Source organism: Pteropus alecto, unplaced genomic scaffold (genome assembly GCF_000325575.1).
Source record: "Pteropus alecto unplaced genomic scaffold, ASM32557v1 scaffold44, whole genome shotgun sequence".
Lineage (NCBI taxonomy): Eukaryota > Metazoa > Chordata > Mammalia > Chiroptera > Pteropodidae > Pteropus > Pteropus alecto.
In genome coordinates this window covers 1,068,704-1,084,704 of record NW_006436812.1, presented here as the reverse complement: position 1 = coordinate 1,084,704, position 16,001 = coordinate 1,068,704, and the positions used below count along the sequence as shown (strand labels likewise).

General features: G+C 42.2%; 1 protein-coding gene across 2 annotated transcripts in view; it reads left to right on the top strand.

Annotated features, from left to right (window-relative positions):
- RBFOX1 (RNA binding fox-1 homolog 1) overlaps positions 1 to 16,001 on the top strand; it is a 345,800-nt gene that overhangs the window by 295,779 nt on the left and 34,020 nt on the right. For both annotated transcript variants that reach the window (XM_006913843.1, XM_006913842.1), the window contains exons 11-14: positions 2,645 to 2,666; positions 2,760 to 2,794; positions 8,681 to 8,723; positions 13,585 to 13,649. In XM_006913843.1, coding sequence (XP_006913905.1) covers positions 2,645 to 2,666; positions 2,760 to 2,794; positions 8,681 to 8,723; positions 13,585 to 13,649 — 165 coding nt within the window. The remainder of the gene's footprint in view (positions 1 to 2,644; positions 2,667 to 2,759; positions 2,795 to 8,680; positions 8,724 to 13,584; positions 13,650 to 16,001) is intronic.

The following is a 16,001-nucleotide window of genomic DNA, read 5'->3' as shown; positions in this document are numbered from 1 at the left end:
GCCACTTCCCAGCCAGAGCTCCGCCTCCGCCACTGCTGGGCCACATGGCGGGGTCCCCCAGAATAGCCCTCCGGGTCTGGCACAGCTCCTCTCCATTACAGACAGACCTTGTTTTATTGTGCTTCACAGATGTTGCATTTTGTACAAACTAAAGGCAAGACCCTTCAGCAGCAAAAAGGTTACAACTCGCTTTACTGTGACACTCATTTTGTTTTTAGAGGTATCGCTGGAACCGAGCCAGCGATACCTCTAAGGTATGCCTGTATTTGCACAGGAGCAGATAGACGGGGTCTCTCTCGACAAATATTTAGAAAAAGGCATTCTTTCCCATATTCAAATATATATTAATATTTGGGTAAATATTAACTTTTGCCATACTGGATCATGTTCTATCTAAACTCTTGCACTGGTCTCTTAAGTCAGGGTCCAATTTTTAAATTTTAATCGCCTTCTCCTCATCCACTGACAACAGCCGCTGATGCTGAATAAACCAGATCAGAAACAAATGAGACTGCAGGATCCATCCTCCTAATTTGCTTTTGAATTCTCCCTGGAGTTGATAAATAAATTACTCTGTATGACCTTCTGTCACCTTCTCATGCCCAACCTCCCCTTTAAAATACAGACAATATTTACTCAATAGATATTTGTTTGACATCTTCTGGGTAACGAGTCATGTGTCAGGCATAAGCAGGATAGAACAGTGAGTAAGCTTTTTGGGTGCAACTTTCGAGGCAAAATGGACCCCATACACAAATACCTTTAATATTTGATGAATAGTTCATATTTGACCAAGTGAGGATCAAAAGATAGTGATGCTGGCGTTTACTGGGGGGGGAAGGGGTGGGAAATAACTTCACTTCAGGTGGGTCACTGCATAAAGCTCATAGCCATGGTGACATTCAGTTAGAGCTATGATGTCAAGCACATTGCTCATTACTTTGCAGCCCTCATCTCGCCGAATCCTCCCTTGAGGTGGGCCCTTCTTTCCCCATTTTACAGATGAGTCAATGAAGCTCAGATAGCTTAAGTAATTAGTCCAAAGGCACATAGCTGCCGGTTGGCGAGGCTGAAACGTGACCCAGATGCCATCGTGGGTCCCATCTAACTTGGCTCCTGGGTGGTGGTCGGCTTTTGGACGAAGGTATTGGGAGAAAAGGCACACAGAACAGCATGTGCAGAGGCATGATGGCATGAAAGAACAAGGCAGAGCTGTTTGATACGGCTGCGTGATCAGCCCCGTGGTTCCAGGCCTGAGTGAAATCCTGGTTGCCCATCCCCCACTCCCCCCATTGCATCAGCTGTGTTCCAAGTCCTGATGGCAGAGGCCGGCCCTGCCGTCTGACCCCCAACAGACATTTTCTCTTCGTGTTGGAAATGTTGAAAGAGAATTCGAAACACATCTCTCAGGAGGCCCCGCACCTCGGTCTCTGGGATTAGGGCTTTATGCCGCTCCACGAGTGCTCTCGTGAGCTGCTGCCCCTCGGATCAAAGCGAAAACAGCTGGAAGCCACTCCTACCAGCCTCCTTAGCGTGTGACATCCCTGCCACCGTTTTAAGGACGATGGTACTTGGGGTTTTGCCAGTCAGCGCTGAAAAGCTCTGAGAAGCGCACTGCAGTGTTCTCCAGCAAGCCAGTGTCGCTGCCGTGCGCGCGCGCGCGTGCCTTTGCGTATGAGTGTGTGTGTGTCGTGAAGTGTCTTCCCTTGGCTCACTATGCTTGGCTTGCGTGTGGGTCTGCTCTGCTGTTGAAACCTGCTGGCATCCTTTGGTAATCAAAGTTGTGCTTCTGTTAGAACCACAGCTCCATTCAACGGAGGAATTCATTGGTCCTGTGCCAGGATCATAAATCATCTATAAACTCCATGGGGAGACATTAGGGCACGTTATTAATTACAGCTACCATCCTTTGGAAAACATGCATTCAGAAACACGCGTTTTTATATTTAAGGTCTCCTGCGACCCTCACAGAAGCCTGTGAGGTGTGCAAGCTACACATGACCCCTCGTTTATGCCTATTTTAATGCTTAGGGACTTTAAGTTAGTTTCCCATAATCACATATCTGTGAGCTTTCTTTCCTAGCTGTTTCACTCAAGGAACATACCAAGAAACTTCTGGAGAATTCTAGGATCTTTTTTCTCTCCCCTTGCGAAGTCCTTGCTCTCTGGGATAACTGTATGGACAGTGACCAGAAAGCTGCTGGGAGTTTCACGTTCATTCCTAATGTGGGGCTTTGCTTCGTCTGGATATAATTTATGCAAATATACACACAGATGCATGTACATGCACACATATGCACACATGAGCACACACATGTGCAAACACTAATGCATGCATCACACATACATTCATGTACACATGTGCTTATGCACGTGGGCAGGGTGTACACAGGGACACATGTATGCACACACATGCATGACAAATTTCACACATACATTCATGTACACATGTGCTTATGCACATGGGCAGAGTGTACACATGTATGCACACACATGCATGACAAATACACACTAACACACATACGCATTCACACACACAAAACACATGTATACACATATTTTTGCACACATACACACATATAATTAGAGATATTCTCCTACATTTACCATGAACAAGTGGCGTAGAGAATTACCAAATATACAGAAGAACTTTTCTGAACTCGTTTGTGTCGTCCACCTCCCCTAAGGTCATTTGGCTATAACCTAGATTGAAACCGTGACGGTCTGTGCCCGTACCCTTATCGATCATATATTTTAAGCAGCGGATTTCACCCCCTCCCCCAGGGCAGGGAGGGCCATGTGGTTTGACCGAACGCGAACAAACTCCGACGCTCATATCTGTCTAGGCCACTTACATTAAACCTCAACCCTCTTTGCATTTCTGCGCCCCCCCTCCCGAAAGGGTGGGAAGCCTGGTACCCAGCACACCTCCACGTCCTGATTCGGGGCCAGCACCGAACCCCAGCCTAATTTTCTCGGCCTGATCGACTGCCGTGGTCTCCAACCTCCTTAACCTCCAACTGTCCTCGGTTTCCGTGTTTTGGATCTCGTGACCAGACTAACTTCGCCAGTGCCGGGGTTGGTGTGTCTGCATGGGGAAATGCACTAATATGGACGTTTCTCTTTGTGTGTGCGCCCTTGCAGTGTTGTTTACCAGGATGGATTTTATGGTGCAGACATTTATGTAAGTATCCATTAACGTGCATGCCATCCCTGTTTCTTCCCGGAGTCATTCCTTTTACAAGTTTGCTGGGAAGCTCTCTGCTCGGGGCCATCCGTTTCCTCTTCCGGGTCTGTGGGAAGGAGTCCGAGAGACGCGCGAGGCAGCAGGCCCTCTGCTCACGATAGCATCCATCACGTGCCCCTGAGTGAGTGGAATTAACTCCTTGATCAACTTCAGAATAGATGCAAGCACCCCACCACATCCCCCAAAAAAGGTGGCGTTTCTCTCATGTCATATTAAGACCCACCCCCGTGCAAAAAGAAATTCTCTCTAAAGTTCTCAGTATGGTCTTCGTATTTTCCGTATAATATTTAAGATAACAGCTGTAGTTACCTGCCGCAGAGGGTTAAAAGATATTTTCATGGCTGATGTTTTCATTGTTTTCTTAGAAATATATTGAAAAGCCCTAGAAAGATCTCTCTCTCTTTCTCTCTCTCTCAATGATTTCAGCAAGAATCATCTCCTGACAAAATCTATGCCACCTTGAGCTTTAAACCTTTATTTTCTTCAACCCCTTATTTCTCCATTGCCCTAGAACAGTTACCTGACTTAAAGCTGTTGGTTAAATTCGAGATTGTTTGTTAAATGGGACCACTTTGTTAACTTGTTGACTTTTAGAAAAGAATAAGATGTTTCTCGTTATAGGGACCATAATCAAATTTACCTAAATTGATCTAGAAATAGTTATTCTCTCGCTTTATGATATTAGCAGCAATGTTATGAAAATGACTTGGAATAAACACAATTTAAAATAAATGGTCAAGATCGAGGGTATTTTCTAAATCCCATACTTTTTATTACAAGGTGACCTCAAATAAGTTCACTGGGATCATACTTACTGTTTTAAAGACTAGACAACAAGAAAAATAAAAACATATTTCTAATCGAAATGATGTTATTTACTAGAAAATGGGACACTAGCCATTTACTTTTCTTCCCTTAAAATTTCAAACAATTACAATTTTGAGACATAGTATTAATCTCCATTGGTGACGAATTTTGTCGGGTTATATTATTACTGCATCAAGTACATTTATGACAATCCGTAGGTTTCCATAAAAAAATGAACGAACAACCTACGTGTCTTTTATCTACCCAGTGAACAACCAATTTCCTTTTTCATGTAGCTTTCACGTCCTCTTTTTTCAAACTTTCAGTTTATACCATTTTAACTAGAGAGGCAGGCTGGGGTTGAGCAGTCTGGATCTCATCCATGCTAGATGCCCAGTGAACCCCGACAGCGGTCTGCACGCTCCCCCTGTGTATCCTCTGGGTGGACTTGCATATAGAGGAACTAAGTTTAAGGATCTTTTATTTTTAATATGGGACATGGAAGGGAGTAGAGAAGGGGCGAAGAAATTAGAAAAAGGAAAGTCCACCCAAAAGAAAACTATCACCATCAACACCCACCCAAAGGAAAATGTGGATGTCACTAAACCTAGTTAAAAAGAAACATGATATTAGCTACCATTTATTAACTGTTCACCTCTCTGTGAAATGACAATCATTTGTTGAGTTATTTGTCAAATGACAACAATGGATCCATTTATTAATTTGTGCTGTCCTATGGAGATTTCAAACTGGCATCTTTTTCTTGCCCCATAGATTTTTGAATAGCAGGAAGTAGAAATTGCCTGAAAGCTAAAGGTGTGAGATTTCACAAATAAAGAAAATAATAACTGGAGTAGTTGACAGAGTATGTTCAGATTGGTTGGGACAAATAAAAATCCCCGAGAACAAGGCAAACAGAGAAAGCAGAGAGACTCAGAAGACAATAAATACACCAACATCCACACAAAGAAGGAACGAGAACTTCCTCTCAGGGAGGAAATCTCAAAAAAGTTCCTTTGTGCTCTCAGTTCTTTTAGGAGCTTTTATTTCCTACCAATTCATCGTATATAGGCAAAGCTCATCGGGCCCAGCAGTACGTCCCCTACAGGTGTCTGGGTGAGTTTAGTTGAAGGGCATTACGTCAATAGCATCACGTCCTAAATTTCCTAGTGTCTAAGTTTAGAAAACTCTTCGTCTCACCCTTTTCAAGCCACCCAAGTAGCCCCCTCAAAATATATATATCATTTTCCTGCTGTTCATTTTATAAGGACAATAAGATTTTTCAGGGGGCAGTTCCAAATAGGCCATTAGGTGATAGAAAAACCAACTAGAATATGAACTTTGAGTTTTATTTACCCAGTACATGTTTTTGTCTTCTTTCCAAGAAATAGTTCAGACCTTGAAGACCTTTCTTAATGTTGCACTTTGTTTAAGATGCAAACTTCGGAATATTGCTGCTGAGTCGTGCGTGCCTGTGGGGGACAGTGATGGACTGGCCTGCCACCATCCAGCAGTAAAACAAGGGCTCATGATGGCCTTAAGTTAATTTAAGGGCAAGAAAGAATAGGATGATTTCTTGTACTCTAGAGTGTACGGAGCAGGGTTCATCCTGGCTAGAAGAGTATTATAATCTCGAATGTGCTTTTTTTCAAGCTGCTTCTCCCACCTCCCTTGAGATATCGATATTTTCTGATGCATGTGCATGTCCTCAGAGCTCCATTTCTTAAAGAAATAATTATTAAACAGGTTCATAGATGAGCGCGTGAGGTTCTGTTTTATTTAAAGGAAGTGCCCCTTCAATCTCATTAGAAATAGTGCACAATAAATAGGTCTAAGGCAATTCGAAGAGGACCCGGGACATGTGTTAGACACATCAGTCACGTCTAATAGGTTTAAACCAGTTGTTTCTTTTTAATTGTATTAGGCAGAGGAATAAGCTGCTCGCTTAGGTTACGCTTACGAAGTCAAGGGGACTCTACTCTCCAGTTTTTTCTACTTGGTCGTTCTCAGCTCTGGCAGCAGCATAGCAGAGCAGCTCAACAGCAAGGTTGCCGGCGCATGCGCCAGAGGGCGTGCCCTTTTCTGTGCACGCCGCTCTCTCCCACCCCTCCTCTTCGTCGTCCAAGGTCTTCCCATCCCTCCCACCTGATGCGGGAGCCCTGGGGTGTTTCTGATTTGAAAGGCCTGCAGGCTTCCTGCCCCAAGTTCCTTCTTAAGCTGTACAGAGAAGAGAGGATGGAGGAGAGAGGGAGAGGCGAGCATAGATGCCCTAAAAGTGCTGGAGCGGGCTCATTGCTCAAGGAGACTTGTTAGGAGATGCCGTGAGCCAGCAACTAAGGTTCAAAACAACGGAAGCTCCTAAGCAGGGTCGGGCCCGGTTAGTACTTGGATGGGAGACCACCTAGGAAGACCAGGTGCTGTAGGCGTAAAAAAAAAAAAAAATGAAAAGTGAATTAGAAAGTCTTAAGTTCCGTGGACCTACAGAGCAATCCATTTAATTTAGGGCCGAAGCTGTAGATCTCATGAGGCCAGAATTGATCGGGGAGCTGAAAATAAGTATTGTTTAACTGAACTTAGCCAAGACACTTATCTTCACCCACTCCGGGCGATTTCAAAAGATACGGCATTGGATTAAAAGGTAACCTTTGACCATGGAAAGAAGGAATTGATAATAGAACTATAAAAAATGAATAGATAAACTATCAGTAGAAACTGGGGTAAGACAGTGGAGTTCTGGGCAACGGGAAGAGGCAAGAGGGAAGAGAAGACAGGGGAAGAGAGATGAGGGAGGAGGTGATAGACAAGACAAACATTAACTCATTCCCTTGTGTTCAGAGAGCCCTACGCTCCCTTAGCAGTCAGTGCAGCCTTCAGTCCGCCTAGCAAATACACCTCGACGAGATTCCGGGGCCATTTTTACATCATTCCTAAATTCTGTCATAACAAGTTCTTGGTTGACACCATGGCGAAACACAATTATTTCTGAATTCATGTCACTCTGCCATCCGTGGATCTTAAAACAAAGAGGTGTCCTCATTTCACCCACGCTCGAGCTCAGGAGGAAGTGTCAGGAGCTTGGGGAACACAGAAAGCTGCAAAGCGGAAATTCTCCAAGTAATAAAACCCCACGTCCTTAATTCCAGAGATCCTGCTTTCGGAGTGAGCCAGCCGAAGGTCGGCATCAGGCTGGTCAGTCACCACAGCGGGAGGCGACGGCCTATCAAGAGGTCACGCACCCGCCATGTGAGACCAGACGCTCAGCCCTTACATCCCTCATCATGGCCTCAGAAGGAAGGGGTCTCATCACTTTTATTTTTAGAATAGGAAACTTTTTGTTTGTTTTTTTTTTTAGAAAAGAAGTGATAAAATTTGTCCAGACATTTTCACTGACACTGGGGTTTGCGCCCTCATAATCTAGCTACAGAGGTCAAGCCCCGAGCCAACAGGATAACCCCGTGGCCCTCGCCGAACAAACTTCGACAAAGACGGGAAAAAGGAAAGGAGGAGGGTGAGAGGTGACAGAGTAATGGGTGGCAGGCCCCTGGGGAGTAAGATCTGTACCTGAAGCATTCGAATGAGCAAAGGAAACTGGGAAGAGGGAGAGAGAGAGAACTAGAACTTTTAGATTTTAACTTAAAGAGGAAGGTTAAGTGAAACCGAATGGGAAAAGAAAGCCAGACTACACAAGACAATATATATAATATGCACACAGTAAAAAAAAATTAAAAATAGATACCTCCATGAGGCAGGTCCCTGAATCTCTTTCAGTGTTCACCTGGAGATCTGCCTCGGAACTGGCAATTTTCACTTCAAGCTAGAACCGCCCGCCCAGCAGGTTAGCCGCACCCATGAATCACTCCCACGTCCACAGATTGCCTCCCGGTCCATCCCTGGGTTCTATTGAGATCTTGTCAGTTTTAGACTGGAGGGAAGTGATGACACGTTAAGTAGCTTTTCTGGACCCATGCTCACGCACGCACGCGCACACACACACACACAGACACACACACACTTTTTCTAGTCACATCTACTCAGCATAGCTTCGGTAGCACCATGTGTGCGCGCACACACACACACACACACAGACACACACACTTTTTCTAGTCACATCCACTCAGCATAGCTTCGGTAGCACCGTGTGCTTCAATTCATGAAATACGATTGTGTTCTCTCTGTTGTTAGTCGCAACTAAATTTTAAAAATACAGCTGCTACAGACCTTTTATCTTAACTGCCTCAATGATTAGGCATCCAGGTTAAATGCTCAGGTATTCTAGAGAATTCCAATCGTGAGCTCGAGAAAGAAATTCGAAATAGTTAACTCGAACCATCGGACTATGCTTGGAAGGGTAAGAAGCCATGAAAGTATCTTTTTTTTCCTCCCTTAAAAAGAAACACGGGTTATGACACAAATTCAGCAAGTGCTTATTGATCCCAGCGCCACCTCCTTGATGCCCTCAGTTACAGAGATTTACAGCTATGATTGGTCAGTAGCTCACTCTCAGGTCTTGAGTGAAGAGAAGCAAACTTGTAAATGAATTGCTCCGGAATTTCTGTCTGACTTATGCATTTTATTTTATTTATTTCATTTTTGCATTGAAAACATTACATTTCTGTTTCCTTATAGAGTAGTGTATCAAGAGCCTGTGTATGGCAATAAATTGCTGCAGGTATGAAATCTGGACTGGTGGAGAAAGTCATCACTCTGGTTGTGGGTTTGCTGTGAAATCCTACTAACAAGACTGTTTTGGGGGAGCGAGGTGTCCTCTAACATAGAAGGAAGAAAGACTTAACTGAATTTTCCAGTTTTGATGTGAATTCTTCTAGAATAGACATGCTCATCCTCCAATGTCTCCTCTTTGCTAGATCTTGAGTATATCCAAATGGGAGTCTGACTTGACTATAAATTTCTTGGCTTAAAATGTATCCGGACTCGATTAATATATGTTCAGTGAAAAAAGAATTCTAGGGTTTCATCGAACCAATTGTCTAAGAAAAATTTGAGTAGGTTCCAAGAGTCAACTGGAATGGTTAAATTAAAAAAAAAAAAAAAAAAAAAAAAAAAACCACCATCTCACTCTACATTTGACACACAAAACAAAAAAAAAAAAAAACCTCATCTGCATCTAGCATTGAGGGCCAGCATAACTAATATATCTTTCCCTGGTGTCATTGTAGCTTCTTATAAATTTATTTCACACCGACTGCTATCGCTTTCAAACCTATTTTTCACTGCCGAAGCAACTCCCGAATGAACAAATTTGCAGGAGGAAAAAGATCTACACATCCATTGGAGTATAGCTGGCTGAGTCTCCAAATTTGGTCTACAGCCAACATTAAAACTGTCAAATAAAAATGAAAGGAGAATGTAAAACTAAGGATGAGCAGTGGGAGTTTTATTACATGGGTTTCCTTATAACCGGCAATTATCATTTTTGTTCAGTATTAATTCAATTAAGAAAATACATTTTTTTACTGCAAAAATTAATCAAGTTTTAATAAAGAGTCTACTATGAAAAAATGGGTACTTGCACCAAAGAGGGAGCAAAATAATTAAAATTCCTGAGCTGAACTTTTATTTTCACATTTCAAGAAAACTTGCCACACTTCGAAAAGAGCCGAATGGATGATGCAGATAAATTAGGGAGTAATGATTTCTATTTAGGTTTTTCATTTTGCAAATGTTCTTATAACTGTTGTTTTTATCAATGAAATGTTGAGTTAATTATATATTCACCAATCCACCTGTTTTTGCGATATTCAAGTGGGATCCTTGAATAGTCTCAGAAAGAAGGTCTCTATCCGTGATTACACCCATCACCACTTTGCTAACGGGAGACACACACACCCAGTTCCACTTGCCCCCACGTCCCTGCCACACACACGCTTTACCTCTCTTCCTAAGTCAATCACCATTTGGATATTGGAGCTTCGTTTTCCAAAGGTACGCTCTAAAGTTGAAACGTGATTTACCTTGACTTTGACATGTGATTGAGATCCGTAACTCTCAACATCGCATTAGGAGTTTTCGCAAACGAAGTAACCAGCTAACTCCGTTTTGTTGAACTCAGCCTTTCCCGAAGCTCTCTTGGTCATGGAACCTTTCCTTCCCCTGCCGCTGTGGGGATCCCACCAACCACACTTTTGAAAATGCTTTTTTGGAGACTCATTAGAGGTCGTTCATTAGTAATTTCCCCCAACGGATCTCGCTAATGAAGGAACAAAGTTTCAGACCAGAAGAGCCGGTATCTTTGATGGCCCCGTCTGGTGACGGTGGCTTGGGTGGAAGAGGCAATCCATAATGCCCATTTAAAATTTCTATTTTCTATCAGGTCACATTTAGATTTTGCTGCCTAGCATGTAAAAAAAAATAAAATAAAAAAGGTATGTTTTATGAGCAGGGAGAGTAGAACTGTGTTTTGTTTGTCTCCCCTTTTTCTTTTGGTTTGGAGGTGGGAAAAATCTAACTAACTGTCAAGGATGCATTTTTGTCCTGAGATCTAAGAGGACCAGTTCCAACACGAACACGGGTTGGTGACAGCAAATGGAAGGGAGCATTTCTTTTTCAGACATTACCACAGAACCCTGCAGAAGCTCTGGCTATGCTCAGCGAGCTGCAAAATGTAGAGCAATAAAATTGATTACAGTTACCTGTTAGAAAGGCAAATTAAAGCAATTTGTATTGTTTTGATCATTTTACAGTGTATGCACACAGACACCGAGTTAACACACAACTCTGTTAGTCCCCTGATATGGATTTCATACAGAAGAAAAATAGCAGAGGAAGACAATGCAATGTATAGATATGGAGATATCAGGCTACCTAATCCTTCTCTTTTCTCAATTGTTACATATTATAGGGATCTCATAGACCGAGACTCCAACAGAGTAGCCACCAGCCCCATGTGGCTGTTCACATTTAAATTCAAGTGAACTAAAATTCAATAAATTAAAAATTCAGTTCGTTGTACCAGCCACATTTCAAGCGTTCAGTAGTCGCTCAGGACAAATGGCTACTATATCAGACAGCACAGATAGACATTATTTTCATTATCACCAAGAGGTCTGCTGGACAACAGGGAGACCTCTGATCAAGGTCACAGTCTTTCCACTGGCCCTACAGACTTTAGCAAACTACGACTTTGACTCTCGAATTGGGAATGCTTGTGAACAAATTCTTTATTAATGAAGATAAGCATCAGGGCACTGACCACTTGTGCCTGTCCTGCGTGGAAACACACACCAAGGTCTCTAAATGGCTAAGTCTTAGGCACATGTGTAGAAGATGCATCCTTCTCAAAGCTTCAGAGATGAGCACATCTGTTGTGCAGACGGATCCCAGGTGCACAGCAGATCCCGGTCGACCTGGGAGCGAGAGAGGTTCATTTTAGTCACCTTCTATTTGCACTGCTCCCGTTTTTCCCACATATCAAACTTGCTATCTGATTTCATTGACAAAAACTACTGAGGAAGCTGAGTGAGACCTACAGAGTTAAACAGAGTTCACCATTGGGATGTTGCTAGACATCTTTGCTGGGACCAAATTCAATCACCCAATCATGATTTACTGGCATGGTACTTGATGCAAATATCTTGGCAATAACTTTGTTTTCTTTTTTTTCTACTGGGAGTGAGAGAAGACACACACACACACACACACACACACACACACACACACACACACACACACACACACACTCTCTCACTCTTTCTCCACTCAAAGCTTTCAGCTAGGTGCAGCTGACACCTCCCTCCTAGCAATCAGCTAGCCAGTTCCAGCCCCCTCTTCCCTCATTAAGTTTCTTACACAAACCTGCATACCTGGGTCTTTCTGGATACATCAGGAGAGCCAAGGACAAGCAGATGAAAAGAATGGCTCCAGAAATCTGGTGACCTACTTTCCCCTCAGCCCATCAGTTGGTATCTGAGCTTGGTGCCGGTATGACAACTGCTTTGCCTTTACATAAATGCCTCAGCACATTTATCGTCCCCCTTCCTAATTAGAGAACACGGTGTTTGGAACATTTGGTGCTGTCTGGCTAAGACCTATTTTTTTTTGTTGTTTTTTTTTTTTACATTGTTTTTCAAGGGAGACTTTTTTTAAAAAAAAACTGGCTCCAAATTATTGGTGATTATCTGTCAGGATGTCTTGGATGTGTCTTCTCCGGGACTGAGCCAAAGAACGAACTTGTTTGGAGATAAATTAGCTTTTAGAATTGCTATGTAAGTGACAATAAGCTTACTGTGAAAATTAGCTGTGGTTGGTAGATGTAAACTACTAAGATCAGTTTAATCTACATTTTGAAATATGCCTTTTGTAGTTTCCCCATTCATCTATCTTATATCCTACTACTTGGTTTTTCCCTATAGTATATGGAGCCAAATATAATGAACCCCTCCATTTGCGATTCTGCTGTTAGGTACCCACTAACATACCTGTAATTTTACTGTCAGACGTCCTCCAACACAGTAATCTGTCCTGAGTTGCCCCTTTGGTGGGGGTGAGAACCTTTCCCTCAGAGGAGTATGGGACTGTATATTCTAATTAGAACCTGAATGGTCCCTATGTGATCGGTAGAGACTGGATCCTGTTTGTTAATTGTGCCGAGATCATTCGACAATGGTTGATGTATCGCTGTGGTTGGCTGAGCAAGAAGCTCTGTTATTTTCACAGTGTGATAATCAATGCTCCACTGAACACAATTCCTTTCAAATATGCCCATTTGCTTGTCCTCTGCTTAATTGAACAATTGCAATTACTGGTACATACAACTAAATGTTAATTTTTTTTTCAGATTTTTTCTCTCTTAATGATTTTATTTACAAATTGGAATACTTTATCATATTCTCCACACCAAATTTCCCATCTGAATCAGTGTGATATCTTTAGCCCAAAGACAGCATTTTTAAGAAGCGTTTTCCATTTCTTTTTCAAAATAATTGTGTAACATGTAGAAAGCTAAGGACTGTCTTCAGTTGCTTTAGTGCTTAAACAACTATATAGGCAAGAGATTACTAATAAACTTTCAGTCCAAGGATTATTTTGTTTAAATAAGTGTAAGAATAAGACAAGAGGACATTAGCTTGACCTATTTGGATGTTTAAGAAAGTAATCAAAGATCGTTTGACTGAAATATAAGTTAATCGCTAATAAGTAAAGGTAAGGTATAATCAGTTTGGAAAATCTGGAAAGTTCAGCCAAGTATCGAGAGTGTTTAAATGATCTCTCATAATCCTGCCCAGCCCAGGACGATCACCGTTAACACTTAGGTTCATGTCCTTCACAGGTGTCTGGGTTCTCCCTTGGGGATATGCTTATACCAGCTAACCTTTAACATCCAGCCGGGGTTGGTATTCAACCTCCTGTCTCTCTGGTGTGTTTTGTACTTCCGCTTTGATACTAAGCTTTCATTAACTTCCACTTTAGATGGTTAGATTTGGGTAATTGCCGTACTGGTGTGGTTTCACAGTCGGGTGTCCCCGAGTCGGGCTCCTTGGCATTCCTAAGTCCAGTTTCTCCTTGTGTTTTAGGGTGGTTATGCTGCATACCGCTACGCCCAGCCTACCCCTGCCACTGCCGCTGCCTACAGTGACAGGTAAGGGTCTTTCTTCTCGTGCTTGACGGCTACTTGGAATTTAACTTAGCTGATGAGAGACGAGATTCTCGTCCAGTCTTGGTGTACATGCATGACTGCTGGGTAGGCGGCACCCAAAAAGTTAAGTCCCATGATGAAGCAAAACACGGGGCCACGTAGAGAGAGGATGAACAGTTAAGTCTAGTTCATGCGAACCTCTTGCCCTTCTCTGCTAAGACACAAAGAAAATGATAAGCTTTGTTTGTACATAGCTCTCGTAATCCCTGCGACAGAACACCTTGCATGTTCACACGTACACTCCCCGTGCAAGCTTCTCATGGTCTTGTCCGTGAGGCTATGGTTTCTTCTAACTCATAGGAAGACAACCGGAAGATGATCCTGCAGGGTTATCTCAATTTCAAGCACCCCATTTCCTCCTTTTTGTTTTAAAACAACTTTTTACACCCAGGAAAGCATTTTTTTTTTTAATCCAAAATAAAGGAACAGGGGAGGTGTATCCAGTGTCCGATACTACTAAGATAAGCCAACTCATATTCGTAACGCACCCCACACATGAAGATTGACAGTGAGAGGGACGGAAGTGGGTTGAAGAAATGCGGAAGTCAGACCGGATGGCAGGGGTGGGGGATGCCGATTACCCAGGCTTAACAGATGACTCGGTGCCTGAAATGGCAAGCCACAGCTATTTTTGTATAGGTGCCTTGAAAAAAGAAGTATGCGTTTCCATATTGAATGCAACTCGTTGGCTCTGTTTCTCGAGGACGTAAATGTGAATGTTCAGATGCTGTGCATGCTCAAATGTCATGGAGGTTGCTTACTTTGGGTAATGACTCCTTTAATTTAAAAAACACGTTTCACGAATAAAGCAGCGATGATAACAATTTGCATGTATGGCTGAGGCATGCTGGGTCAGACAGGTAAGCAAGGCGATGGATCTGACCCCTGAAGGGGAGACGTGTCAGCAGCCACTGGTTCTCCCACCTGGCCTGTCGTGACCTGGTTCCTATCTTGGTTTGCTGTGGTGTGCTTTCTCTGCAGTTCCATTCCATTTCTCACGAATGTGTCGTTAGCTCATTGTAGCTACAGAATTCTTCTGAGGTGTAATGAAGCGAAATAAATGGCTGAACCTCTAAAAGCTGCACTTTGAAGACCCCATGCATAAACTCGTAATAAATGGCTCCTTGGCAAGGTAGCATAGAGATCTACCGTCTGGTTGTATGCAGGTTATTATTACTACATTCTTCTAAACAGTCATAAAGAGTCTCGAGGCCGGAGGGAACCTCTAGAGAGATCTAAACAATTGTCAGGTTTCAGTTATAAACACACAAATTATCCAGTTACCCCATAATCAGCCGTCAACATGCTAAATATGTTTTATGGAAGTTGCTATCTTCAATACACTCTGACACTGGATCAGGAAAATGGAGAGGGTCGATAGGGCTAATAAAAATGTCGGCCATCTTGAAATACTGGAGATCATTCTACAAATGAAAAGGTTTAATGCTATTAAGCTCTGTACGCCGAAGATTCACCGAGTATCAATTGTAATGTGGTTCGTCTACAACCCTTAATTATTTTTATGAAAATATCTCTAGATACTAAATTCTCAGACACACTCTTTGTACATAATTAGAATCCCAGTAACTTTAGCCTGCCATATAATTATAAGAATCTTCGACAGATTTATTTTATTGGATTTTCACCTTGCTTCTCAGTATCAGTGCATGTACTCCCAAGTCAAAAACAAGGTTAATTACAGAGATGTAATTTAAATTGCTTTCTGTAATAAGGCCAATCTAGACATTTGAAAAAAATAAATAATGTTGAATACTATTCTTAAATAGAATTACTTGAGAATCTGGCCATCTCCGTTTGCATTCATCTAAAAATTAAGTTAACATTTTGCTGCATTTGGGAGCATCATATATGCAAATATATGTATAAAGTGTGTTGTTTTAACACTATTAAGATTCTCATTGACAACATGTCCTACTGAAAAATTGCCCTCACTCTTGGATTGGTAAATCTTGAATAACTTTGCAATTCCCACTTGAGTGTAATAGTTTCAGTTGAAGAAACCAACTGACTGTAGACTTGTCCGTGTAATTGGCCTCTTGCTGTTCATTAAAGAAATTTGCACGTTAGGTCTTCTTGGTTGCTGTGGAAATTGATTACTAGCCCTATTTAACTTTATTATAAGCAAGATACTTGCCACTTATGGAAATATTGCATTGAGGTAAATGCAGCAATAGGTAAATTACCAGAAAACAATCTTTAAAATGTTATTCTGGTTTGATTTGTAAAGTGCAATTATGAAATGGTGGTCCTTCCTTTTATTTTTAGTAAGTAAGC